At 42.5% G+C, this 23131-nt stretch overlaps 1 protein-coding gene across 2 annotated transcripts in view; it reads right to left on the minus strand.

Annotated features, from left to right (window-relative positions):
* Positions 1-23131, minus strand: part of MSH2 (mutS homolog 2) — a 1108457-nt gene that overhangs the window by 930935 nt on the left and 154391 nt on the right. For both annotated transcript variants that reach the window (XM_044060178.1, XM_044060185.1), the window contains one exon: positions 12561-12839. In XM_044060178.1, coding sequence (XP_043916113.1) covers positions 12561-12839 — 279 coding nt within the window. The remainder of the gene's footprint in view (positions 1-12560; positions 12840-23131) is intronic.

The following is a 23131-nucleotide window of genomic DNA, read 5'->3' on the forward strand; positions in this document are numbered from 1 at the left end:
GCCAGTCCCCGTGGCAGTTGGACAGCTTGTAAGAGGCTAAGGATTAAATCCTTGCGGGTTATTTCCTTTCCTGAGGCCGTAACCATTCCCCTATTTTTCCATTGCTGTGCAAAGACATGGACCGTGGAAAAAGCATACTGACTATCTGTGTAGATAGTAACTGCCTTATCCTTTGAGATGGTGCATGCTCTGGACAAAGCAATCAATTCAGCCGCTTGTGCGGACAGGTTCCTGGGGAGGGGTTTTGCCTCTAATACCGTAGTCTCAGTTGTGACTGCATAACTCAATTGTGTAATACCTGCCTCATTCTTACGTGCTGACCCATCTACAAACAGGGTCCAATCTGAATTTGCCAAAGGTTGGTCCTTAAGGTCTGGTCTGGGTAAGACATTAGAGTGTATTAAATCTAAACACACGTGAGGGGCACCATCGTCAGCTCTAGGTAACAGCGTGGCTGGATTAAGAGTGGTGCATCGCTCAATGGTCATGTGTGGTTGTGATAGTAACGTTGTCATGCAGGATAAGTGTCTGCTGGGAGAGAGAGAAAGGTAATTTTATCCTGTAGTAGTATTACCGCGACAGAGTGCGGTACTCGTAAGGTAAGGTCATGAAACAAAACTAGGGTCGCAGATGCTTGCACAGCCTGTGCGGCTGCGACTACTGCCTGTACACAGTGTGGCAATGTTCATGCCACTGTGTCCAATTTACTAGAATAAAAAGCTAATGGTCTCAACTTATTTCCATAGGTTTACAACTGAACCGATGTCATAAAGCCCTGCTTACAATCTACTGTCTGAACAAAGGGCTTTTTATAGTCAGGGAAGCTAAGTGTTGCAGATCCTGCTATCAATTGTTTTACCCTAGTAAATGCCTGTATTGCCTTATCCGTCCATTGCAGCGCGTCATGTGCTGCCATGGGAAGTGCGAAAATAAGTCCCGAAAGCGGACTTACTTCCTCTACATAGTTGGGAATCCAACTACGACAAAAATTTGTTATTCCTAAAAATGACAATTTCTTTTTTTTGTGCTGGGCATTGGTGCCTGTAAAATAGCTTCTTTTCTACAGTTATCTAGTTGTCTACCAGCAATTGAAATGGTATAGCCTAGATACCGTACTTCAGTTTTACAAAATTGTAATTTAGATTTATTTACCTTATGTCCCTCTTTCGCCAAGAAATGCAATAACCGAATAGTTTCGGACTCACAGACAGCCTCTGTGGGTGCAGCCAGTAAGATGTCGTCCACGTACAATAGTAGATGACAGTCATGCTCTGGTTGAAACTGTGCCAGGCTTGTCAACATTTCTTGCGAAAAGATTGTAGGGCTTTCACAATATCCCTGCGGCAGTCGTGTGTATGTGTACCGCTTGCTCATAAACGTAAAAGCGAACCAAAACCTACTATTTTCCTGTAGGGGAATAGGAAAGAATGCGTTACTAATGTCAATAACAGAAAAATACTTATCCGTGGGAAGGATATAATTTAACAAAACAGATGGATCTGGGACCATAGGAGCCCTTGGCACTACAGCAGCATTTACAGCCTGCAGATCCTGTACCATTCTCCATGTCCCGTCCGGTTTCCTTACTGGGAACAAGGGTGTGTTACACGGTGAATCTGTACATGGAATTAAAACCCCAGCTCTCAGTAGAGCCGTGATCACTGGAAAAATGCCTTCTTCTGCCTTTTTACTTAATGGATACTGACGCTTATGAGGTCTAAAATCGGATTTTGGAGTTATTTTAACCTGTCCTGCTGTTTTCATTAGCCCAATGTCGTGCTGTCCTAGGGACCATAAGGATTTTGGTACTGACTGTAGTTTTAATTCTTTTTGTGGGGTCAGAAAGCATAGTCAGGACGGCATGCCTCCTGTAAAACTACGGAGGACACCTTTTCTTGATTTTCTGCTTCTTTTTCCTGATACTGGGGTGGACCGACCATTTCTTTAGGGACTTCTGGATACAAGGGTGGGGCTGTCTGTTTACGACAGACAACAGATGTCTCGTCATCTTCTTTATGGACAAAAAATGCACCTTTTTGCACTCGAGCCACCACTTTCCTTATTCGAAAATTGTTCCCTATGTCTCTTATTAGCTTCTTTTAACCATTTCTGTGCTTGAGGGAATCCCATCTTCACTTGATTTTTAACTTTGCCTCCTGCGTCCCTACGCAGATCTCTCACCAAATTTTGACATTCTGATCTATTTAAGTTACCACTAAATCCATAATTTGTCTTTCATTTTTTATGTATTTTAAGTTTTCTTTTTTTTTTTCTCTTGGATGTAATTTAAACATATATTCCTCATCTTCAGTCCTTTTATTTAAGCAGCCCTTACTAGCACAACAACTGCTTCCTATTCCCATTTTTCTTATTTAAAAGAAAAACTGTTTCCTTTTCCTGAGATCTCTACCGGTCTTTTGTAAAATTTAAACAAAAGAAATTCCTTTATGACTAGTCCCTTTGTTCTTTTTAAAAAGAGAACAATATAAAAAGAAAGAAAAAAAATGTTACGCTTACCTTTCTGCAGTTCTTTCGCCCCGTTCATCACCGTCCCACGGATCGAATCTAAGAGTGACTGGCCTCTACTTACGACTTCTTTGTCGGAGGTCTTTCCGTTCAAGGGAGCCTGAGATTCGTTCTCCCTTTCCTGTACAGGTTTTTCAGTCCCTCTTATGCGATTCTTACCGTGAAGAGGTGGCCCCACGGTCTTGGGCGCCAGAAATGTCAAAAGATTTTAATACTCTTAACATATACTGGAAGAATCACGCAGATAAAAGTAAGCAAAAAGGTTTATTTTACATGCATGGAGACATGCTACAAAGTACATGGTATGTCAGCAGTCTAAATTCTGTACATTTCACATGGGTTTTTATACCCTCTCCTGCACGTACACAGTGACTGGTTACTAGACAAGGAATTTCACTCAAAGCTATAAATTCACATCCTGGAGCCTTAGATGGTCAGAGGTCAGGCACAAGATAAGCTTGTGCCTGGATCAAGGTATCATCTGTGCATTCCTCTTTGGTCAGCGAATCCTTTAAAAGAAAAACAACTTATTTTAGCTTATTTCTTTGCACGCAATGCAGTTTCACATTTTAACCCTTACTATACATGATACAAAGATGTTGAACACAAAGATTCTTACTACAGCTTCCATGGCTATCTTAGGCATGAAGGAAGGATTAGTTCAAAGAGCCACTCTGTCTTTATGAAACACTATACAAGGAGGTTTGATCGAAAGAGCCTACAGCTCAAACTCTTCTTGCGAAGGTTATGGCTACCAGAAAGGTAGTCTTCCATGACAAGAAGTTCATGTCACATGTACCAACATGCTCAAAGAGATTGCAGCAGAAAGGAAAGGTCCCAAGGGGGGGGGGGATCCTTGACAGGAGGCCAGAGCAGGAAAAATACCCTTCAAAAATGCCTTACAAAGGCAAGAGGAAAAGGTAGGTTCCTCGCAAACATGTAAGTTGGAGATAGCTACCAACTGCACTTTGATAGTAGAGAAGCTAGCTCCTTGATGAAAAAGTGAAGACAAGAACAGTAAGATGTCTAGAATGGAAGCAGAAAAGAGGTACAGATTTCTCTGCTTGGCCCAGAGAGAAAACCTTTTTCACTTACCAGCATATACCTAACTGGTGGAGGAATTCTGCGAGGCCAGAATAATGTTCTTGACAGCAGAAGCAAGCCTGGGCTGACTCAAGATTACTGGAAGTGGACAACCCATGCAGTCAGATGAGTCTGAAGGTTGGGGGTCGGAAGCTGGGAGGTGTGAAAAATCAGATCTGGAAGGGGATCTAGTACCCAATGGGGGTACTTCAAATGAGACCGTAGGAGGGGAAACACTTACAGAGGCCAAAAGGGGGCAATGAGGATCAAGGTGGCCTTGAGGCATCGAGCTTTCAGAAGAACTCTTGGGATGAGAGGTATAGGAGGATAGGCGTAAAGGAGGCCAATCATGAACCAGAGCATCCCTGGGGAACTTCCTGACAGGGGGACCAGCTGTATTTATGGTTGAGAGGGGAAGAAAACAGATCATAGCTCGGCTGACCCCAGTGAAGGAAGATTTCTTTCGCCACTAAAGCATTCAGGGACCACTCATGAGAACTCATGACTGCCCTGAGTCTGTCCGCTAATATGCTGGACTCACCGGGAATGTGTGTGCAAGAAGAAAAAGCCCCAAGGGCATCGCCCATTCCCACACCTCCATGGCCTTGAGGCAAAGCAGATAAGAGCGTGTGCCTCCTTGCTTGTTTATGTACCACATAACAGCCATGTTGTCCATGTGAACTGCAATGGTACACAGATGGAGGCAGTCCTAAAAGGCTTGCAACATGAGGACTGCTCCCATCTCCAGTATGTTTATGTGGAGTTTGGTCTCCATGGAGGACCATGTGCCTTGGACAGTCTTTCCCTGGTAATGCCCCCCCAACAAGGAAACATCCAAGGTCATGGTGGCACTGAAAGGAGGAAGATAGAATGGTCTGCCTGCTAGGAGGTTGGGAAACAACCCACCAAAGGGGGTAACGTCTGCACACAGGAGTGAGGCAGACTGGGATTGTCATGAGGTGAGACAGGAAAGCCACTGGACCTCTAGAGTCCACTGAAAAACCCTCATGTCAAACCTGGCCAATGGCACCAGATGGGGTTCATGGCGGTGGCGGCAATCTAAGGCCCCGAGAATAAGGTGGACCTGGGGAGGCATTACCTCTAGAAGGCATTGGACATGAGATCTGATGATGTACACAGCAGAGAGGGAGCGCTGCAATCTGACAGTGTGTCCAGCTGAATCCCAATTAACTTCAAATTTTGGGATGGAATCAGATTCGATTTGGGGAGATTCACTGTAATCCCCAACTGATCAAAGAGATGAAGCATATACTGAGTGGCTGCAGCCAGCCAATACTTGTTGGGAGCTGTGAGGAGCCAATCATCTAGGTAAGGAAACATCTGAAATCCCTGCAGTCTCAGCTGAGTTGCGACTATTACCATGCATTTGGTGAACACCCCAGGGGGCTATGGTGAAACCAAAGGGCAGGGTCCTGAACTGATAAATGATTGACACCTACATGAAAGCAAAGATGTCTCCTGGAGCACCTGTCTATTTTTATATGATAGGACGCATCCTGGAGATTCCACAGAGCACATGCAATCATCCTTGTGCAAAAGAGGCATGATGGACTGGACAGTGACCATCCTGAACTTGGACTTCTTGACAGATAAAGTATGCTGGGGTCCAAAATTGGACGCAGGTCCCCCATCTTCTTCGGCACTAAAAAGAAGCAACAGTAAGTTCCATATTCTTTCTGTCCTGGGGGGAGGGGGCTTCTTGGATGACTCATGAAAAAGTTATCACTTCTTTCTGAACTAATTCCCACTGATGGGGTAGCGCATCAGGGAGGTATCTCCTGATTCAAGGAGGAGACTGTGAAAAGGGAATAGAATAGCCCTTGGAAATAATGTTTAGTACCCAACAATCTTTTGTAATGTTTGCCCAGGCCAAAGGGTGCAGAGACAAACAACCCCCAACTGCCTCCAGGGCCAGACAGTCAGGCAGTGCCTCAGGAGTGCTGGAAGGGCTTCTCAGAGAAAGGTTCCCTGGAGCTCTGATTTCACTGACCCCCTTCTGCTTCTGGGGCAGCATCTGCCATTGAACCCTCTCCCCCGGCCTCCAGAAGAGGGTTCATCTTGAGCATCTTGAAAGGCCAACTGCAACTTGCGAAACCACATTTTCCTGGCCCCTCAAGGCATCTTGGAGAAGAAGCGCTGAAAGGTAGAAAATTTGATTCAAACAGCTGATATGGTCTTGCCTTCCTGCTCACTGCGAGTGTTTGCTTGACCAACGGGCTAAAAGAAGGTAGATCCATCGAAGGGGGAGTTGGTGAAGGACTCCTTAAAAGAACTCTGCAAATCTATAAAGGTGCAGCCAGGTATGACAACGAATAGCGATGCCTGTACCAGCCACACAACAGGCACCTTCCACAGCATTGGCAATCAGCCTCATCGAGGAGCGATGCCTGTACCAGCCACACAACAGGCACCTTCCACAGCATTGGCAATCAGCCTCATCGAGGAGCGAAGCCTGTACCAGCCACACAACAGGCACCTTCCACAGCATTGGCAATCAGCCTCATTGAGGAGGTAGCTAGGCAAGTAAGTGTAGACAGCTTGGGATACACCTGACTTAGCTCCCTGGCAGGCAGTAACTCAGAAAGGGACATGGTAAGGTCCTTAACCAAGTCCCTCTGGAGGCAGGTGAAATGTGCCAAGTAGTTAAGCGCTCACAACCTGAAGGTAGCTGTGGCGAATACCTGCTTTTCATGACTGTCAATTGCCTGGGAATCTTGGTTAGGGGGATGTAAAGACACACTCTGCTCCGCCAACTCTTTCTTAGTGGCGGTAGCTACCGCAATAGCATCAACTGGCACACCCTTAGACCACTTCTGTTTGTCGAAAGTGGGGCTGAGCAATGTATCTGTATGCTAGGGAACAGGCTTCACAGTATCCGGCTCCTTCCATGCCCTATTGGCTATAAGATCAATAAGTTTGTCAGCAAAAGGGGAAACCCAGGAGGTAGATGGTCCCGTCCCAAAAGCCTTCCGGAACACGTACTCCTTGGAGGACAGGGGTAGGGAAGACCATCTGCCCTTAAGCTTGAGGATCTCGAAGATGTCCCCAAAGGAGACATCTTTGGGCGGAGACCTGGGGGCCAGTCCCCTTCACTGAGGTCCATATCCTCCATGAGACTCCGCAGGGGAGTCTAGGTGCCTCCACTTGTCCATTCTCTTCTGAAGCACCTCTTCTGGGGGGGGGATTCTGGGGAGGACTTGGAAGAAAGCGGACCCAAGAGGGTGGCTCCCACCTGTAGGCTAGTTCCAGAGAACTGACCAGGAACAGGATGAGAGGAGTCCAGTCTGGGGGACTGAAATGGTCCCTGGGAAGCTGGAGAGGAAACTCTCAAGGAGGAGAAGGTCCTCTCTACAACCCAGAAGGCAGAAGGGCTGGATGATGCCCCATTCGCACCCTCAGCAATCAAGCCCGCCTGAGAAGAGGGATCAGAAAAACCCAGCACTTCCTGGGCCCCAGACAGTACCAGCCCCGAGGTGCAAGGGCCGAAGCACCAAGTGGAAGGGACCGGTTCAAAAATACAGGTCAGGAGCCCCCACCCAAGAACTCCGGGGTGAAAGATCAGGCCTGGAACTCCATCTGCCCAGGGGGAAGCCGAGCCAAGGCAGTCAGGGACTCCAGCAGGGTAGAGACACAGGCCTCTAGGGACCCCCGTCTACTCCCCTACACGACCCAGGGTCTGAGGGTCTGAAACCTGGTGATTCAGACAAGAAGCAAGCAAAGGAGTAGGAGATGGACCCCTGGCCAGATGGACAGGGAACACAAAAAGCCTCAACTCTGAGCCTTGAGAAAGGACCTCATCATTCTGTCCATATCTGTTGGGAGCAAGCTCCTGGAGGACCTAGATGAAGCAGAGGACCCAGCTGGGGATGGATGTCTGGAGCCCACAGACCTCCCCTGCCTGTCTGGAGATTGACTCCTGTGCTTGAAAGTAGAAGGGGACTGCCACAAGCTAGAATCCAACGGGGAGTCCTCAATAATAACTGTGGGATCCGACATCTATCCCAGACAGGACTGCCTCAGATTCAAAGGAAAATAAGGATCCGAATGCTTGGATCCCACATGACTGGGATCTGTGGAAGCAGGATCCGTGGCTGGTCTGTATCTAACCAAATCCAAAGGCCTTCATCCAGAGGCCATGGATCTGGGAGTAGATTCTCTTAACTTTGGAGCAGAAGGTCATGGAGTCACAGGACCTATGATCAGAGGACATCGGACCCAACTGGGCAGAGGCTGGAGTCTATCAGAGGACCTGGGATCTGACAGCCTGGGCTTCATAGAAGAAGACCTGGGAAGAGAGGGGTCTTCCTCTTAGGAGGGTCCAGACTTGGCCAGAGACTGGGCCAATGGACCCTCCTGGGCCAAACCTTTCAAGAGAAGTTTGTTTCGGCGCTTTACCACAGCCCTGGGGTTGAAAACAGCACTAATGTTGCATTCAACCTCCAGGTGGTCAGTGCCCCAACAATAAAGGCACTCCTCATGCGAATCAGACAGGGGCATCTTCTGGACTGCATGAGGAGCACCTTTTGTACCAAACAGGTCTCTCAGACATACTGGGTAAAAGAAAACCCACCAAAGCCTAAGCGGCATGCTAAACGTGGAAACCAGGAGGAAGAGCAATGGTCAAAAGTCAGAAAAACAAACAAGTCAGACTATCAAATATATAGTATAAAACTATAAAACTACAAGAAAAGAGGAGCGAGAACAAAAAGGGCACAAAAACACCCAACAACAGCAACTGAGAGCAAAACGGGAGGGGAGGGATAAAAAGCTACCAACGATACAAGCAACTGCTAACACTAGACTGAAGAAATGAAGAAGAGAATTGAAAAATAACGCTACTTATCCTCACTGGAGACTCAAGCCACAGAATTTGCTTCTGAAGCGGAGTGCGGCAAATGAGATCTGAGGGGGTTAAAGGGCAGCATGGGATCATGGGAGTGGGAGGAGCTCGAGCCTAGAAGCTGTTTGCAAAGTTGCAGACTCTGATCCAATGTCGGATCCTACAACCCAAGAGTGAGGAATAGTGGCATGGATAACATCACATCAAGAATTTACATGTATGTTTGAAATGAAACTATTAAAAAAACATACTTAACATTAATAAAATTGTTGGTGGTGTGCTTAACATTAATAAAATTGTTGGTGATGTTCTTCCATTTGAAAACACCTGCCACATGTATTGTTCGTAATCTATCCCAGTTTGTTCACTGCATTCTTGTACTTCCAATGGCTCGTAATTTAATATGTAAAGCAAAACTTTCATATTGGTGTTAAATGCCTCTGAATGGCTGAACATCTCCATGTTTAAAACAGTTAATCAATTGATGGACACAAAGTTTAACAGTCTTATGAATTCTAGGTAAATATGTATTAATGCAAAAGTTGTTACTGCTTTGTTAATAAACTCAAAGTTGATTTCTTCCAAGAACCTTGAATTCACAGCAAGTTGTTTATATATGTCTGCATGCTCGCACGTGTGCGCGCACGTGTGTGTGTGCGCATGTCTGTGTGCACGCACGTGTGTATATGTGTGTGCATGTATATATACATAAATATAGGTCACATACACATATATAAATATATGCATGTGTGTGATACAGTTATATAGACAGACACACACACCAGCCATTTTCTCCAGGATAAGCAGAAACAGTGAACTCAAAAAACTTCCCCCACATACATACACACACATCACTGCCCCAAAACCCAAATCTATTTATACAATGCCTATCCTATCACACTTTATTGCTTATAGGGAAATAATAGACCACTCAAGGGTACTTTGAGGTCAAATGTCATGGAAGAGAGTCTTACCATCTCTGAAATATCTGTTATTCACCATGATGTCCACGATGGAGGGCATTACTGAACTTATTTTTAAAAATAGCTGCTGCGTTTGTTAATACTATATTATGTTTGTGTGTTTTATATGGCCGGTGCAGCGGTTAGCGTTGCTCTCCTGTTCGATTCAAGGTCGGGGTGCTTTCTGTGCGGAGTTTGCCTGTCCTCCCTGAGTTAACGTGAGTTTCCTCCAGGTGCTCGGTTTCTTCATACATTCCAAAGACATGTTTGTCTGGAGCCTTTCTCCCCAGGTCTGCTGAAAATGGGCTCTGTTCCATTCGGACTTTCGATTCAAGGTTGGGGTGCTTTCTGTATGGAGTTTGCCTGTCCTCCCTGCATTCACGTGGGTTTCCTCCATGTGCTCAGTTTCTTCATACATTCCAAAGACATGTGTCTGATGCCTTTCTCCTCGGGCCTCTGCTGAAACTCTGTTCTATTTAGACTTTCCCAGTAAACAAATGTTAAATAAATAAAATGTTTTTGCTTGCTTTGATAAAAACTTCCCTTTTATTTCCCATAGTAATTTCTTTTATGCCAATGATTACACTCTTTCTTTAAATGTAGAACAGTTGATTACAGTATTTAACCTACACTGTAAACAACAAAAGTCTACCTGTAGATCATTTACCGTACTGATATAATTTTATCATTTTAACTTTACTAAGTTACTGTTTGACAAGTCTTTCTTCACATTCTGATTATGTCTGGGGAAAAAAAAAAAGAGAAAGATGTTTTTACATATTTTGTTAGTACCGTTTTCTTTTGCTTACCTTTCTTATGTGGTGCTCTTATTCAAAATGCAAGAATATGTTTTATACAGAACATGCAAGGCAAACAAAGCTGCTTTACTTGTTCAGTTTAAAATATTTTTTTTTTGTATATTTAAGTTTACTGTGACTTGTTGTTAAGACTGCCAGCAAACAGGAGTATGACTCTTCATTAACTGAGTACAAGCAAATGAATAAAACCAAAATAAGGAGAGAGTTGAATACTAGTAGCACCATCTCACAGAAATATAAACTATTTCCAAGGTACCACAGCCCTAAAAATGTTCAAGAGACCAGCTCATGTGGCACCGAGGGATAAAGCCTTAAAAATGGCTCAGATGACTCAAGTTCAGTTAGCATCTTGGCACCTAACAGAGCGGTCTGTGGAAGTGGAAGGTGACTAGCTACTGCCAGCTCATCCACCCTACAGTGAGTGATGCAGCTCTGGTTCACCATTGCAGCATGTGCCTATGAGGATGTGCTGCCTTGTTGCATAGGCACATAGTCAACAGTGCATGTACAGGCATTCTCCATGTGGAAGGCAGAATGCAGTGCCGCTCAGACAGCTGCTCATGGGAAGGGGTAGGCTAATCCACTGGATCAGCAAGCTGACTTTCTCCTTTATCACTTGACTCTTGAAAAGGGAAAAGAACAGTCAGACTGGGCTCCCTGGGCAAGAACTAGTGGGACGTAGGGTTCTTGCTCAGCTCCCAAATGCTCGTGTCCCACCCCAAAGAACAAATGGACTGCTAGGTACAGGGAGGGGAGCCACTGGGTCTGTAGTGTGAAGAAAATATTCACAAGGAGAACCACTTTGTTAGCAACTCCAAGAATCGAAAGACCCACATATGTAAGTAGTAATGCTACCCCATTATTTTCCTTAAGTTGTTTGACCTAATGGTGTGCTTGCCTTTATTTAATTGGGTTTCTAGGGTAGTCTTTATGTCCTTTATTATGATTTTAAAGTGCATTTGTGTGTACATACATATACGTGGAGTATTTGGCTTGTGTGCTGCAAATTTTTTAGGTTTACTTCTTTGGTTAGTGCAACTGACCTTCTGTTTTTTGTTGCTATGGCAACTGCTTGCCATTTCTGTATGTATGCTTTATTAATTTTCAGTCCCTGACACATACAGCTTCATTTTCTATTTCTGCGGTTTACACTTCGTTTACACTTCGTTTAGCAGGATAATTTTACCCTTCACTGTTTCTGATCAGGTAACATCCACAAATTTGAGTGCCTAGTGTCTTTACTACTGTTAAGGCTGATTGTCACAATCCTGATTACTACTTTAATTTTTTAAAACAAATTTAGTAGCCCATTTGAGTTGGACTGCTTCTGCTGTTTTATATTATTTTATTGAGTTACTGGTTTGTTTTTACTGTAATTTGTCTGTCTATGAAGGATCTTGTTTTTCTTTTGAAAGTGTTATGCTAAAACAGTCTTGTTATAATTTTAGGCTGTCCAGTCAGATTTGGAGTTTCAATTTGGCCACTTTATAAATGAGTTTGGGTGACTGGCTGCATCACTTGATGTACAAAAATTGTCATACAAGCAAGCTGGATATATGCACAATCCTCCAGTAAAAGTGTCTCCTTACCAAGAAACAAAGTAGCAGTAACTCCATTAAAACCAATATACTAAGCAAGCATTACCACATACACAGGGGTCCATATGTGAAGCACATCACTAAGGTGTTGCAGAACATAACGGTTAGCAAGAAAAGACAACACAAGTGAAAACGCCACCATTATCTTAAAAAAAGGTTGCAACAGTTCTGCTTTAAATAACATCAGCCTTTTGTAAACTCAGCACTAGCTATTAGTGAACTTTATATACGACTTAAATAATCCCAAATTAAAAAAAATATTTTAACACTACTTCCCCTTTTTTAAGGGCAAAGTTAAATACCATATTTCCTCTCCAGCAAGTGGAGAGTCAGGGAATGCCTGCCTTCAGAACAACAATATTTCTCTCGAACAGCACCAGACTTTAAATAAATAAAATGTACTGATACTCAATGAAACAGATTGATCTGGGGAAAGAAGTGTTATTTCAAAAGGTCGTTGTTCTAATAAAATATTTTTCAGTGAAGCTTATATTCTCTGTGTCTTAAGTACACATTTATGTAACTTTTTTTTGTTATACAGAAGTTCACTAGTACTATTTAAGTTTATAAATATCATCACTAATTAAAAGGAAAACTGCTGTCACCAGACTTTAGCAATACTATTGGATTGCACTGATGAACATAGCATTTTAAAATCCAATATATTCAGTTTTAGATTCATCTTATTATTGAATTAAGGTGCATTACTTACTTGTCTTAGTTTCCCCATGTCTCCTGCAGTTTCCCCACTCGAAAGCACGCACTCTTTTGGCCCAATCTGTACAAGTAGTGCTTCTAGATTCGAGAACTGGTCATTATCTGCAAATTCACAGACACCAAGCTTCCTTAAAGTAGAGTCAACATAGCCAACTCCAACTACTTTTTGTCCATCGGCAGTTCCTAGCTTAATGCCAACAACACCAACAGCAGAAGACATATCATTGTTGCCAAACAGGATCTCTTCAAATTGCGTTAAATTACCTGGAGAAGCCTAAATGGACAAAAATAAAAAATAAGTCACTGGCATGTAGTTTTGCTCATTTTAAGTTTCACTTACAACTAAATATTCTGCTGTGCAATAGAAAAAAAGTTAAAATGAGAAGTTACTTCTACAGCTTCCAATTTGCTACATAATGTGAGTTCTTGTGCCAGTTTTATTTTTCTCTGACATTAATATACAGTAAACTCTCAAGCAACCCCCTGCCATACCTTACGTTTTTAGAGTTTTAGGGTTTTAAAAAGGAAGATAAGAATAAATTCCCTCTCGCCCCTAACCTAAGAACAAGTCAAACCAAACAAATAGTATAGAGTACAATATTCGTCAGGCCTATTTTTAACAGTAACTTTCAAGCAACCAGAAACAAACGTTACAGAATTCACCAACAATACTCTCCTCGTTCTATCTCCTGCAGCATTATAAAAATGTCAAGCCCCCAGGTCTCAAAGCATGCCCACTATACACTTGCAGTGTCCAAGTAATAGTGTTAAGGGGGTTACACTCAAATAGTGGTTTTCTCTTCAAGAAAACAACTAAAAACACAAGTTTATAAAATTATACACTTATTTACTTACAGTTAAAAGCTTAGTATAACAGAAATAATTGTCCAGAAAACAAGGCAAAGGGGAGGAAAAAAAATCTCTAGCAATACCTGAACACTTTGTTTATTGGATGACGCTTGAGAAGGCCACCTGTTACAACTTATTTCAAGGAGCCCTCAGCAGTTGGGTAGCACCCAGGCAGAATCCCTAGCAACATTTCAAATATGCAGTGGCTTGAAGGATCCAGAGAGGTAAGAGTATTTCAAAGCAATGTTCTGCTCCAAGATGAGATCTAGACTATGATGCTTGGTAAAGCTATGGACAAATCTCTGTAAAGAAAAATTCCTGAAATAAGCATTATAGAAAGCGAAACCCCCACACACCCCCGTTCCTAGTCAAAGGCATGTTAACTACTTGGTAGGAAAAGATAATGCACTGTGCTGACCATGTAGACATTGTTCTCTTCTGTTCATAGCATCTGGCAAATGTACTAGGATGTGAATGGTCTGCTTAGTGACACAAAAGATGTGTTTGCAGTTTTCTGTTGCCAGCAAGAAATATCATCGGTGGGTTAATGATAACTTAGTGGTAGGCATTTTAATTTTACTGGTTAGTTGAACCAAACCAATACAGACCATTTTCAGTCACCACTTTGCAACAGTGCATTCATTACATACAATGGTTATTAGCCTCCTCTTAAGAAATCTGAATACGACAAACGTATAAACAATATTGTCCAGTATTTTGTAGACAATATTTTGACTTGTGTTCATTCGACTTGCTTTCTCCTTCTTGGTAATAGCTGTCCACTGCAGACTGTATAATGTACAGAAAATTGTGAGGTGTAGCTTCATGTTCCGTGTGGTTACGAAAGACCAGCCTGTACTTTCCAACTCCCTCAGCAGATGCAATAACATTCCTGTTTTAATGCCTTCTACCCAACAGGGCTACCTAGCAAATGCTTAGCTTTAGTGAACAAAGATGGAAAAGATGTGAAAATGGCTAGAATCTCATTAGCAGTAGAGAGACACCATTCTGGACAGTTGGTGTAAATCCAGTCCAATATTGTATGGTTTTCAGTCATATATTTTGGTGTTGCTGAGGCTGTCACCAACTGTCAAAACTTAAATCTATAAGGGAGCTGTATAGCAGATGCATCTGAATCCCAGTGTCAATTACAGTCTCACAGTAAAAATACACTGTGGCACTGTAGGTGTTGTTGCATGTTCATGATAGCTTTTTTTGTTGGTGGCTGCTACAGTAGGTTAATCCACAACTTTAACTCTTCTAGCTGTCCCACATTTAGCTCCCAGTTGACTGTTTTGAGATGTCCCAAAACAAAGTTAACAGAGCTCTTAAATGTAAAAAGTGCTCATCTGCCAGAGCTTTTTCCTGTTCTCAGACTGAAATGCTTGGTGTGAATTTAGCACTAAGGAACAATGTTACCTGGCTTTAGCAAGGATGTAGTAATGTCAGCTACACCAGGTTTATGCACATTAAGCAAGGATTCTAATGTTAAACTGTTGCTTCTAATGCTGCTCTCACAGTGGCAAACTCCTTTTCACGTGACGTTGTACCCCCTGCTGCCACTATTCAACAGCAGCTATGTCTGCAGTGACTAAGTAACAAAGTACCCGTGACTTAAAAAAAAATAAACCTTAGACCATAACGTCCTGAGCTGCACACTGGACACGCTAAAGAACTGAGCGAGGACACACAGTATCATCTACAGCACACCAACCCCTTGGACACCAATGAGCATGTGCAGGGGAGATGCAGCTTTTAAGAGAAAACCTAAATCATCTTTGCAGACGTCATTTCCAAACACTCAACCTTCATTCCCAGTGAATAAAATGATCCTGTGGGGCTCTCATCCAGAGGGAGCAAACATGTCAATTAAATGGCTGGGGAGACATAAGCCTGATGATCACAGGAGAACCAGAGAAAAACTGTGCATTGCAGCCCCTGAGCAGAGCTGAAACAGAGCAATATCAAGGCAATAAAACTGTTAGCCTGTGTCATACACCAGCTAACACGCTATCAGGTAACTCATTGAACAGAGCTGCTATTTCATAGGTTCATAGGTTAGTACTAAGCTAACTGCCCTTGCGAGCCATTGGAAGCCTAGCCAATTATCCCTTGTGAGACTCAAACCCTGCACCTTGTGTTTGTAAGGCAAACACCTTAACCATTAGGCCACCCTCCCAACCCAACTTTGTGCATCAGCAAACTAGAATATTATCTGAAAATAAAGCAATCTAAGTAAAATAAAGTTATGGGTTAGTATATCTCCTTCTGAAGTCATTAGGACCTTTCAGCACCTAAATCTTTGTCAGGTTGCTAATCACTTCCTTCCCTAGCTTACAGTGAACTGCACTCATCTGCTTCCAAACCAAGCAAAATACACAGACAGACTGAATGAATGAATGAGTGAATGAGCAAATGAATGAAGGAATGAAGCAAAACCCAGGGAGAGGATTCCTGCAGTCAAATCTCTAGCCACAGATCAAATGTTATGGTGACTACCACAACTTTTGCATTTGGTACTTAAGAGCTTTGACTGCAGGAACCTCTAGGACACAGTCTCCCAACAGTTTTCCTGAGTGGCTGCCCTTTCGGAAGGTGCCTCTAATAGGACTGTCATCTCAAACGAAACTCTCAGCTTAGAAACCACGCCTGAAATGTAATGCTCTGCAGAAGTGTTAAGGGATGACCAGGTAGCATAGCAGCATATACGTTCAAACACAATATAAAACAAAGTCATGGAAGAAAACGGGTCTGGCAGAAAGTGCTTTATGAACAGCATGCACTTTACCATGTCATCGTAAAAAGATAAAGGGCAGCATTCATAGTCTCTTGCACAAATGAGCTAGGGGTATTACTGATGCCAACAAAGGACAGTAACAAAGGTGTGATTCATACGGGCCTTTTACACTAATGCGCAAGGCCTAAAAGATAAGGGGATGCAAATGGAATGTTGTAAAGCACAGTATGCTAATGAGGTAGTTTTGCAATTCTTAGTTCGGTATCCCTGCGATACGCTCATCCATTGTTAAATAAAGTGCTTCGCCTTTGATACTGGAGGTGCAATCCATGAACTTGTTTGTCCAAGCATGCAGAAGCACTTCCCTGACACACTATTTTCCCAGCAACCCCTTTTTTAAATTTGTATTAAGTTTATACAAGCACTAAAATGTCACAATAAATTTTATCCAGCAGTCTGACCATGTACGCACAAGCACTTCTCTGACACACAAATTATTTCCCCCAGCTATCTATTCAGTTAACATTTCCTTGTATGCACAAACCACCAAAATGAACCATTCACCCATGCAATCGCTTCAGTAACATGTCCCAGTACGCATAAGCACCAAAATGAAGCACACCCAAACAACATCTTCAGTACCATGCCCCAATATGTACAAGCACCAATATGAAACATGCTCCAGTACGCACAAGCACCAAAATGAAACATTTACCCAAGTGGCCCCTTCAGTGAAAATGTTCAGGTATGCAGAAACACCAACTCAGCTGACCTCACATCTCTGTATTCTGACTGAAACCTGCTGATGTCTGACGTAACTTTATGGCAATTTACACACACTATATGCAAATGAGTTCACTATACATTCATGTCTATGAATCAAACTCATTCACACATGTTTAAAACCCTCTTAACAGCACTGTAGTGGTCTCCTTATCGCTTATGCATTAATCAAGTTACACATTTACAATGGGGGGGTTGTTCACAAAAAGTCCTTTGCATTTCCGTAGTCATCCTGACAGTCCAGAATTTGCATAACCTCATAGCACCATTACTCATGGATCACTGTTACAAAAATGTGAAGCTCCGGACTATGAATACCACCCAAAGCTTTCAATTTTAGAAAAAATATTGCTTAGTGACCTCTCTAACCTAACAGCTGTTGGTCAAGCAAACCAATGACGGTTGTTCATCTTTTCTGATCAGTTTGGTTTGTTTACTGGGTACCTCAACTTGTACACAGACACACAAAGAGAAATTCCCTTCTGACAGCATACTGTGAAAAACAAACTGGTAAATTTACTTCTTTTGGCTTTTCCCGGTTAGGGGTCGCCACAGCGGATCACCTGTCCACTCATGACTGGCAGTGGAGTTTTACAGTGTCGAGTTGCCAGCCCGGCGCCCAGCCTTCCACAGAAGGCACACACACACACACACACACACACACACACACACACACACACACACACACACACACCTAGGGCCAATTTAAAGTGTCCAATCCACCTACAGCATGTCTTTGGGATGTGGGAGGAAACCGAAGTACCCAGAGGAAACCCATGCGACCACAGGGACGACATACAGACGCCACACAGAAGGCATCCCAGCCAAGGATCGAACCAGAAAACCTCTTGCTGTGAGGCAACAACGCTAACTGCTGCACCACTGTGAAACTGGTAAATTTACTAATTGGTTTAAATTAGTTTCTGTGACCAGCTTAGGCATGAAGGAAAGACTTATATGTTAAGATACTCTATAAGAAATCAGATAAGAGTGACTGATAAAAGGCCACCAATTCAGAAATTCACCTATCTGGGGTAACAGATAACAAATCCGAAGCTTTCTCAAGGTATGATTTAACTTTTTTTTTTTATATATATATATATATATATATATATATATATATATATATATATATAGAGCTACCTCAAAGGAAGGAGAACCAAACATACTATGGAGAAGATCCCTGAGAGGAGGCATAAGGCAGAAAAAAGTCCCAAAGACAGATTCTGTAAACATTGTAAGAAACTACAGACATAAGAGTTTTGTTCCACTTGTAAGTGCTAAATAGCTGTTAAGTCAGCTTTGATAGAGGGAACACGCAAGGTCAGCAAGCCGCTTCAAAAGATCTTGGAGAACTATAGCAATGGCAGTTGAAAGGTACGTCCTCAAATTCAGTAGAAGCTCACTTATAAAATATTTTCCTATTTCTTCCCAAATCTTAAGCAGAAGGACACGGAAGAAGAAATGGTATGAACTACTTGACAAAAAATTTCTCTGGACTTGGCTACTAGCGAAATTTCAGGAATCTATGTGTAAGTCTGACATCATGCGCCAGAAACCTGCAGCTTTCTGGTGTAACATCAGGGTGATTTACACACTTTGTATGTAAAGGAGTTCATTATAGATTCAGGTTTATGAATTGAACTCATGCACATACATGTAAACCAAAACCACTTAACAACGTAGTCCTGGCAGAAATAATTGAGTCACTTATAAGCAACTAGAAGACCAAAAAGAAGAGTCAAGAGAAACTGCTGATGCATGGAAAACAAAACTTGTCTAGGTCAGTAAGATTCACAAGAACTACCTAAAGTGACTGAATTACAGAATAAAGTTTGATATCAGAAGAATCTAAAAACAGCCTCTTGGGACAGGACTGCCCTAGTGTATCCAAACTCTTGCACCTGAGGTGGAATTAGGGAAAAAATAACTGCCATACCTTGACTGATACGGAACGAAAAAATCATTCAGAAACTTGGAAACTGACTACCAAGGGGATCTTCAATGAGTCAAATACCACCTCAATGGAATCAGAAGATACCTATGAGCCTGCCAGCTTGGCTTTTGATAGAAAGTGGTTGTGCTCAAAGGTCCATGGCTCCCCTGGACAGAGGGTGGGAAAGAGTTCCTAATTTCGATTTCCTATACCACACTACAAATATGCTGCCCAAATGAATGGAAACATGGCCTTGTGGAATAAACTCCTGCATAGCTAGCAGAAAGAGAAACACTCTTCTATAGAGAATTCACATGTTTCTTTATTTCCTGACGAACACAAGTTCAAGGCTTCATGGACCAGTTATCGTCCTCCTTATCCCCTGGAGCTCACCTTCACTGTAAACGTTGTCACTAGAAAAAGGGGGCGATCATCTGCTAAATGAAGGTTCAAAGGAACACAACACTAGCAAGAGTCCAAAACCCAGAATGAGGCTGCTAAGTGATCAAATACCATTACAGGACTCTCACATAGTGCCAGCCCAATGGCAGGGGCAAACTGTTCAATGGACTTTACCAACCAGAGGACTGGAAGGAAAATTCAGCACAGGTTTTTCACTATGCTTCAGGTGGCAGAAAAACCTAATAATTACTACCAGCATAACTGCAAAGACTGGACAATCTGTAACCAGAGGTTAAAGGAAGGGGATGGTGGCAGTGTATATTAGGCTGGCATGCACAGAAGCCTCTATTCGATCAATGCATGCCATCACAAATATTAGGAAAAAAGACTATACAAGCCCCTATCACATACTTTCTGCACAACAAGGGAATGGACCGATTGGAAATGCCGAAGTAGTACTGTGGGGAGGTCAGAAGTGAGACAGGCCACTGTAGCCCCCCCCCCCCCCCCCAAAAATGGAGAGCTGGATCATGGTCATACGACCATTTGCAAAGATTAAGGAGGCTAAAGCACAGAATACAAACCTGGTAATAAATGGCTCCTACTGGAAGTGGAGGACTCTTCTTAATTTCTACTCCACCTTTACGTCTGGGTTAGTGTTTCAAAACGCCAATGAAATCATCCAGTCTCTAATGGATACGAGAGAGAGAAGAGAATGAAGGGTTACCATACAAAAGGACTCTTCTGGTATAAAAGTGTCAAGACTGGTTAAAACTAGAAGGACCTAAGGTTGCTGTACTTTTTTATATTAATCTGGAACAGCCTTGCCAGTTCTTTTTGGTCTTGTAGGTCCTCTAACACGCCTCTCTCGCTCTTTTTTAAAGGAGCTTCTGTACTTCCCCTTCTTGTCTAGATCTTGTGTGTATCTTGGCAGACAACCGGTAATTGAAGATAAAGTGTGGCAGAGGGGTCACCAGGGAATCTAACACTCCTTGTTTCCCAAATGTAAACCATACTAAGGTCTGGGAAGGAACCTCTCCTTCTGGGGTGGGAGTCAGGACTGCTGCTGTTAGTCCTGGAGCTGCCATGAAAACCTCAAGGGCCTCAGACTCAAACATATTTGAGTTCCAGCTAGAGAAACCTACAGGGACACCAGAAGTACAATGTTGTTGGTCACTGGTTACTGTGGAACTAAGGTCTTCACTAAATCTTCCCTCTACTAATAATGGAGTCTTTTGAAGGGTAAAAATTCACTCCCATAGTAATAAGGGTTTCTCTTTTTCAATAATTTGAACAAATCATTTAGTTTGAGTCCAAACAGCAAGGAATCTTTAAAAGGAGGAAATGTAAAAGATACCAGGATGTACTCTGCAAGTTAACAGCTAGGTGCATCAATGAATTGCTACGGCAGATCCTGCCATGACAAAAGGTTCACCTGCTGCATCATCCACAATCCACACCATGAGGCAGCCCACTGCAGACAGCATAGACATCTCTGCCTTCAAGGTTTCCTTAAGGAATTATCAGCTATAGCATCTTGAAAATGCCATACGCTAAGAGGTTGAAGTAAAAATACAGCATTTTGGTAAAATAGAGCAGTGCTGTTAAAGCTTGAAAGAAATAAGTTATTCTCAAATGTACCCACAGCACAGAACTTTGTGTATCGGATGGATGGCGAAACACATAGTAGGATTTTTTTTTTTTATAATCAAAGCAGAAATCATGACATTTTTAAACTCTGCTAAAAAGGAATGCTCTTGGGGCAGGATAGAAAATATGATACACCTATAGGAATTCACAGAATCAGGATGTTTCCATGTGTACTTAATGACATCCTTGAAAATGTCTTTTCAGAGGTGGTATTACATGGAAGGACTGCCCTGCAGAATTTGTCTATCAAAATCTTCCCCCAAAACAAAAGAACACATATAAGGGCCAGCCCTTACATTTATTAGACAATTTATCCAAAATTGGAACCTTCAGGCTGAGATGGATGCATTATCATAGCTACGCAACTCTTGTGTTTTCTAGCCACTTATGATCCCCACACAAATGTATCAGACAGCCTCTTGTGCTGGTTTTGGTCTGTAGGAAATATCTGGAGAACAGAAGACTCAGGCTGAGGAACAGGAAAAGTGGGAACCAAAGTGTGGGGAAAGGGGGTCAGTAAAACTTCATTTCGCTTACAGACTGAACAGAAGGTGCAGTGCCTGGAACAGTGCAGGGTTACAACGGAGCATAAACTATTGGCTGAAGAGCCAGTGCCAGAGTGGCAGATGCTTGTAGAACAGATACCAGCAATGCCAACGTCTGAGAAGCAGGCTCTGGGTAAGGCAGGGGAGCCGATGCCTGTATGACTGGCAGTGAAAGGACTACCATGTTGTAGGCAACCATCAGGAAAGAGAATGCTTACAGAAAGACCAGTTATTGGACTCCAAGTTTTGACCACCAAACACTTAACAGTGATTTCTGGAAGATCATACTCAACTAGGAAAGAGACGTGCCCATATGATCTGGGAGACCAAAAGCTAGGGTAGGCACCATGACAGTTTCCCCAGCTGTAGTGGTAGGCTCGATAATAACCAAAGTAGTTTGAGCTCAGACTCTTATTTGCTACCTAACTTTAAGGTTTTTGAGTTCTAAAGATGCGCAGTACAAGTGTTTGAGGCATTTCTCACCCCCTCTCCTTAGCCTAACTGGAATGCAAACAAATGTAAATGGCAGCCTGATATTCTTAACATCCTGAAGGCTCGTGTTCCAGCTTACAATGAGCAAATGAAGTAGTGCAATTAGAAATTGTAAGCAAATGAAATGTACTCTGGTGTTATGGTACCAAAACAGATGAGCCTAAGGGAATGTCAAGCATGTAAATATACTTCCTCACCTTCACTTACCGCCAACAAGCTGTAATTGCAAATCAGGACTGTGAAAACAAATGCAAAAAAGGAAAGTAAATGCAAAGAGAAACAGCAGCTGGTTAGTTATTAACAAAATAAATTCAACCAACTACTGCACTACCATTAATGAGATGCAACAAGGAAGAACGGCAAAATGTCAGGTTCCAATATAAAAGAAAAAACAAGCCTCACAAAAGAGATGATTTCAACTAGATGCTGCAAGTTAAGGACACTCCTTCAGGAACCATTTAGTTAGGTGACAAAGTAAGGGGTAATAATACAACTAAGGAAGAAATTTAGAGACGGACAAAATATACTAATTTCCTCTGTAAAGTCAGTCAGTCATAAAAGTGGCAGACGTACAATACTCTTCGGATAACAAAAATGTCCTTTATTTGACCTACAATGCAAACAGAAATGAAATTCCTAAAAGATTTCAAACTGAACTGCATTCCATTCAGCCAACATTTCACTTGATAGTTCTCCAGCATGAAGGTTGTTACCTGTGAAATACGAAAATATGGATTTACTTTGTATTTTAAGAAAACTCTTAAGGCTACCAGCTGTCAGCTGCTCCTAGACAAAGGCAGTGTATAATAAATACTCAAGGCACCTGTAGTTGCTTAGCTACAGCCTTAGCAATGCATTTTACTTTGCATCTCCTCTTCAATCCCTCAAGGATTTTTTTTTCAATTTTTAACCTTCCTGTTGCTACTGTTCTGGAGTACCTGCTATGTATAGTTGTGCAACTATTTTTGCCAGCTTACATAACTAAACTGATTTCTGTACAATCAGAATACCTGTAACTTCTAAGTACTATGGCAGTCTATACATCTTTCACCTACACAGTTTAAGAGGACGACTCAATGGTTAAGCTTTCTGCTTTACAGCTGTATGGTCTTCGGTTCGATCTTGTTCTCCAAACAATGGCATGTTCTCCTGTGTCTATGTGTAACCCCCCA

The sequence above is a fragment of the Protopterus annectens genome, chromosome 1.part0 (assembly GCF_019279795.1).
Source record: "Protopterus annectens isolate FY-2018-M chromosome 1.part0, PAN1.0, whole genome shotgun sequence".
In the NCBI taxonomy this organism is placed as follows: Eukaryota; Metazoa; Chordata; order Ceratodontiformes; family Protopteridae; genus Protopterus; species Protopterus annectens.